Source organism: Rhagoletis pomonella, unplaced genomic scaffold, assembly GCF_013731165.1.
Source record: "Rhagoletis pomonella isolate Grant_MI unplaced genomic scaffold, Rhpom_1.0 Rhpom_scaffold_00001, whole genome shotgun sequence".
NCBI lineage: Eukaryota > Metazoa > Arthropoda > Insecta > Diptera > Tephritidae > Rhagoletis > Rhagoletis pomonella.
In genome coordinates, this window is record NW_023458555.1 from 51,726,337 (window position 1) to 51,730,284 (window position 3,948).

Genomic DNA, 3,948 nt, shown 5'->3' on the forward strand with positions numbered 1-3,948 from the left:
AATTAAAATTTTTACAGTGTATGAAAAAAATTACTTTTTAACACTGTTAATTTTTTCTTTTTGTCCGCTTTTATAGCTTCTGACAGTTCCTGGACAAAACAAAACAGAACAAAAACAAACCATCGTCAGCCGTGAAAAGTAATTGGGACATTGTTTCTGGGCAGGCAAAATCTGGGGAAAATGTCTAGGACAAAGGATGATGTTGGTCTAGTTAGCCCCATAAAAAAACTGCGATTTCGAGGTGAGTTAAATTTTCAGAATCGAATTGATGAAATATTCGATGATGAGCACAAACGTAGCACTGGGGGGAGCTATGCTAAGGGAACTAATACAAAACAAAACGATGAGGACAAAGAGCACAGGAAAAAAGGTGAGTGGGCGTTGGTAGTGATCGATGCAAACAAGTGGCATACCTAATGTTTTGAATTTGGTGCGGTTTATTCCTGTCCACAGAAGAATCACCATCGTTCATGGACTTCTTCAAGGTCGAATTGACCCGAGGTTATATTTTGGAGCACGATGAGGAGCGCTATACAGCACGCCGTCAAAAAATATATTCTTTCATGCGTATACCGCGGGACCTGGAACGTTTCATCGTCTATGGTATAATGCAATGTGCTGATTCCTTCCTGTACATTCACACCTTCCTTCCTGTACGCTTTACTTTGGCTATGTGGGGCCTATTGTCACGTCCCATTGCCAGTTGCTTGGGCTTGCGAAGGCGCACACAACGTTTATTAACACCAGCGGAAATCTGCGATTTATTGAAGGGTACAATATGGATTGCATGCACTCTCTTAATGCTTTCTGTTGATACGAATCGCGTTTACCATATCATTAAGTCTCAATCTATTATAAAACTATACATTTTTTATAATATGATTGAGGTTGGGGATCGTTTGTTATCCGCTTTTGGTCAGGATACTATTGATGCACTTTTTTGGACAGCAACTGAACCGAAAAATTCAAAAAGAGAGCATTTCGGGCTAGTTACGCATATTGTATTTGCTCTTATCTACGTGCTGCTGCACAGCTTCTTAATTATGTTTCAGGTAAAAATCAATTATCCTATTCCCTAAAATACTTGCGCTTAAGATATGAACATAAGTTCTAACATTTTCTAGGCGACTACTTTGAATGTAGCTGTGAATTCAAACAATAAAGGGCTATTGACAATAATGATTTCCAACAATTTCGTCGAGTTAAAAGGATCAGTGTTTAAGAAATTTGACAAAAATAATCTCTTTCAATTGACATGTAGTGATGTTCGGGAACGTTTTCATCTCGCAGTTTTGCTGTTCATCGTAATGATACAAACAATGAAAGAATTCGACTGGAGTCTGAATCAGTTTTGTGTAATGGTGCCCGATTGCATTGCTGTTTTAGTCACTGAGGTATTAATCGACTGGATTAAACATGCTTTCATTACTCGCTTCAACGAGATACCCGAGTACATTTATCGAGAATATACTACCAGCTTAGCTTATGACATGACCCAAACTCGTCAAAAGCATGCATTTTCGGATCATTCAGACTTGGTGGCACGGCGTATGGGTTTCATTCCGTTTCCCCTGGGTGTGGTGTTGATAAAAGCTATCTATTCGGCAGTATCTTTCAATAACTTCGCCGCGTGGATACTTTTTGGATTAGCTTACATGTTCGTATTGGGCCTGCGCATTTGTTTGACTATCTGTGCCTTAGGAAAAGCGTGTAAATTAATGAAAGAACATCAAGATGAAAAGAATAATTCAACTCCAAGCTCCGTAACAAATGCTCCCACTGTTGGAAGTAGCAGTGCTTTTGGTAATGTAAATAGCGTGGGTAGCATGGCTGGATTCTCAACATTATCCAGCACTTCAGGTTCTTCACGATCACGTGCAGAAACTGCAACATCACCTACACTTCCGACGCATAGTCTCCAGAGATCGGTAACTGTAGAAAAATGCGTCTTCGCGCCAACATCAAACAATTCGACCTCCACGCCAAAAAATCTAAAATTAATAGAAAACCCCTCAGCAATTGACTTAAATCCAAATGATGTAGAGTTGGATGTAAAGAATTCACTTGAGTTAGGTGCAACCGCTCTGTTTTCTAACAGTGACGTAGACTTGGATGATGTGTGCCTTAATGAGAAAGTATTGGATCAAAATGCTAATACTAATGCTTTCGTCGAGGAGGAGTTGGCACGCAGTGAACCTGAACTTTTCCAACCTCAACAACGAGTTGACCGTCCAGCTGGTGATGCTTCATCAAAGGCTGGTACTCAGCTAGAACGTCCGTGTGGTGTGCCGAAACGTATACATAAACGCTCGGAGTCGGAGCCAAGCATGCAAAGCATTGTAGGCGTCAGCGAGAGTGAATCGCTGGCGTAGTGTTGGTGCAGTTAGTTTAATTGTTTAAACTTTCGTATTGAATATGGTGATGTCCTATGCGTTGTATTTATTTTGGTTATTTGTATTATCTTAATTTTTATGCTTATTTGCTAATTCAGTACGAAAATATTGGTTGCTAGTTTTAATTTGCAGATTACATTTTTAATAGTAAGAAAGAAAAAGACCATTAGCAGTTAAATATTTTAAAAGTTTATTGATTTATTAAAAACAACTTAAGTTAGTGCTTACATTTTATATTTATATACATATGTATATTTGTATTTATTGGACTCGAAACGTTTCCCTTAACGAAAGAAGTGCTAACAAAATTGAACACACGTTATAGAGATATTTTGTGGATAAATGTACATTTATATTAGCAATGCCTTAAAATTCTTAAATAAGTTTTCTATTCAAAAGAACATAACTATACAGCAACTTTTCGTCAAGGGAGGTGCCAAGGGTGGTACATATACACATACATACATATAACTAAATTTAATGGCCTTTAATAAATTGAATTTTGAAATCGGATAACTATTTCCAATAATTGCTATTTAGTACACTAACTTTTTTTCAGAAAACTGTTATATTTTATAGCGCCTAAGTAGCGGGGCTTACACGATCCCACATGTGTGACCACATGGTGTGATAGTTATCGATGTTCGATCGGATAAACGCTGAAACAACCGCTTGACGCACATGTTCGCTGATTTACAAAAAAATATATTTTTTTCAGTTATGCTCGCCTCAAACCATGCTGCCACACATAGTGGATCGTTAAACCCCGCCGTTTCGACGGACTGGATACCCACAATAGCCGGTTCTACGTACCGGAATGACTCGCGTTTTACCCGATCAGGGCATGTTTCGGTTGTTATTGTTGTTGTAGCGGCTACCAAGCCCCGATCGGATCGGTTCATCCATCAGCGTTGTCGTCAATTTCAGCTAGGGGGAGGCCCAGGAAATGTGCGACTTCCACAGGGGCTGTCCATAGGGACAGGGGCGTCAGCCGAGTGGCATGTGAAGAGGTGCCGGGAGTCATGTGGCGACTCTCCACATCCCGGGCATGGTTGGCCACATCCTCGTTGATTCTGCTTAAGTAAGAGTTTAGCCTGCTGCAATAGCCAGAGCGAAGTTGGGCTATTGTAGTGCGGGTCTCCCGAGACAGACAAAGTTCTGTCCCGTCCACGTCCGGTGGTTGTGTGCCTAGGACGGCATTCACAGGGCGGGAGTCTACATAACTTGAGACTGATTCCCAGTGAATGCCGTTCAGGGCCTGTCGGTAGGTTGACGGGTCTAGAGGTTGTTTGATTAACCTCTGGACTTCGTCCCTCATTTCGTAAAGATGCCTCCTGACGTGCCTTGGCGAGGGCTCTTCCACGAACAGCTGTCCGCTGGGATGGCCACGTCTGTCGCTCCCAGCAAGGAACTGCTTGCAGAGCGTTATGTTATGCTCCTTTATGGGAGCATCTGGGCCTCGTCATGTAGATGGTGTTGGGGCGTCATCAGAAGGCATCCTGTCGCTGTTCGTAATGCCGTCTTTTGGCAGGTCTGTAGCTTCATCCACCGCGTC

At 41.5% G+C, this 3,948-nt stretch overlaps 1 protein-coding gene across 1 annotated transcript; it reads left to right on the plus strand.

The window, feature by feature from the left end:
- On the plus strand, positions 1-2,906 carry LOC118746164 (protein TAPT1 homolog). The gene is made up of 3 exons (XM_036479962.1): positions 1-370; positions 454-1,052; positions 1,125-2,906. The coding sequence occupies exons 1-3, from the start codon at positions 181-183 to the stop codon at positions 2,370-2,372; spliced, it is 2,037 nt and encodes a 678-aa protein (XP_036335855.1). The 5' UTR covers positions 1-180; the 3' UTR covers positions 2,373-2,906.
- The last annotated feature ends 1,042 nt before the right edge of the window (positions 2,907-3,948 follow it).

Excerpts from the sequence above, each read along its gene's own strand:
- LOC118746164 (XM_036479962.1), top strand. The coding sequence starts at position 181 with ATGTCTAGGACAAAGGATGATGTTGGTCTAGTTAGCCCCATAAAAAAA. Across the intron at positions 371-453 it reads CAAAGAGCACAGGAAAAAAG|AAGAATCACCATCGTTCATG; the intron begins GTGAGTGGGCGT and ends TCCTGTCCACAG. Across the intron at positions 1,053-1,124 it reads GCTTCTTAATTATGTTTCAG|GCGACTACTTTGAATGTAGC; the intron begins GTAAAAATCAAT and ends AACATTTTCTAG.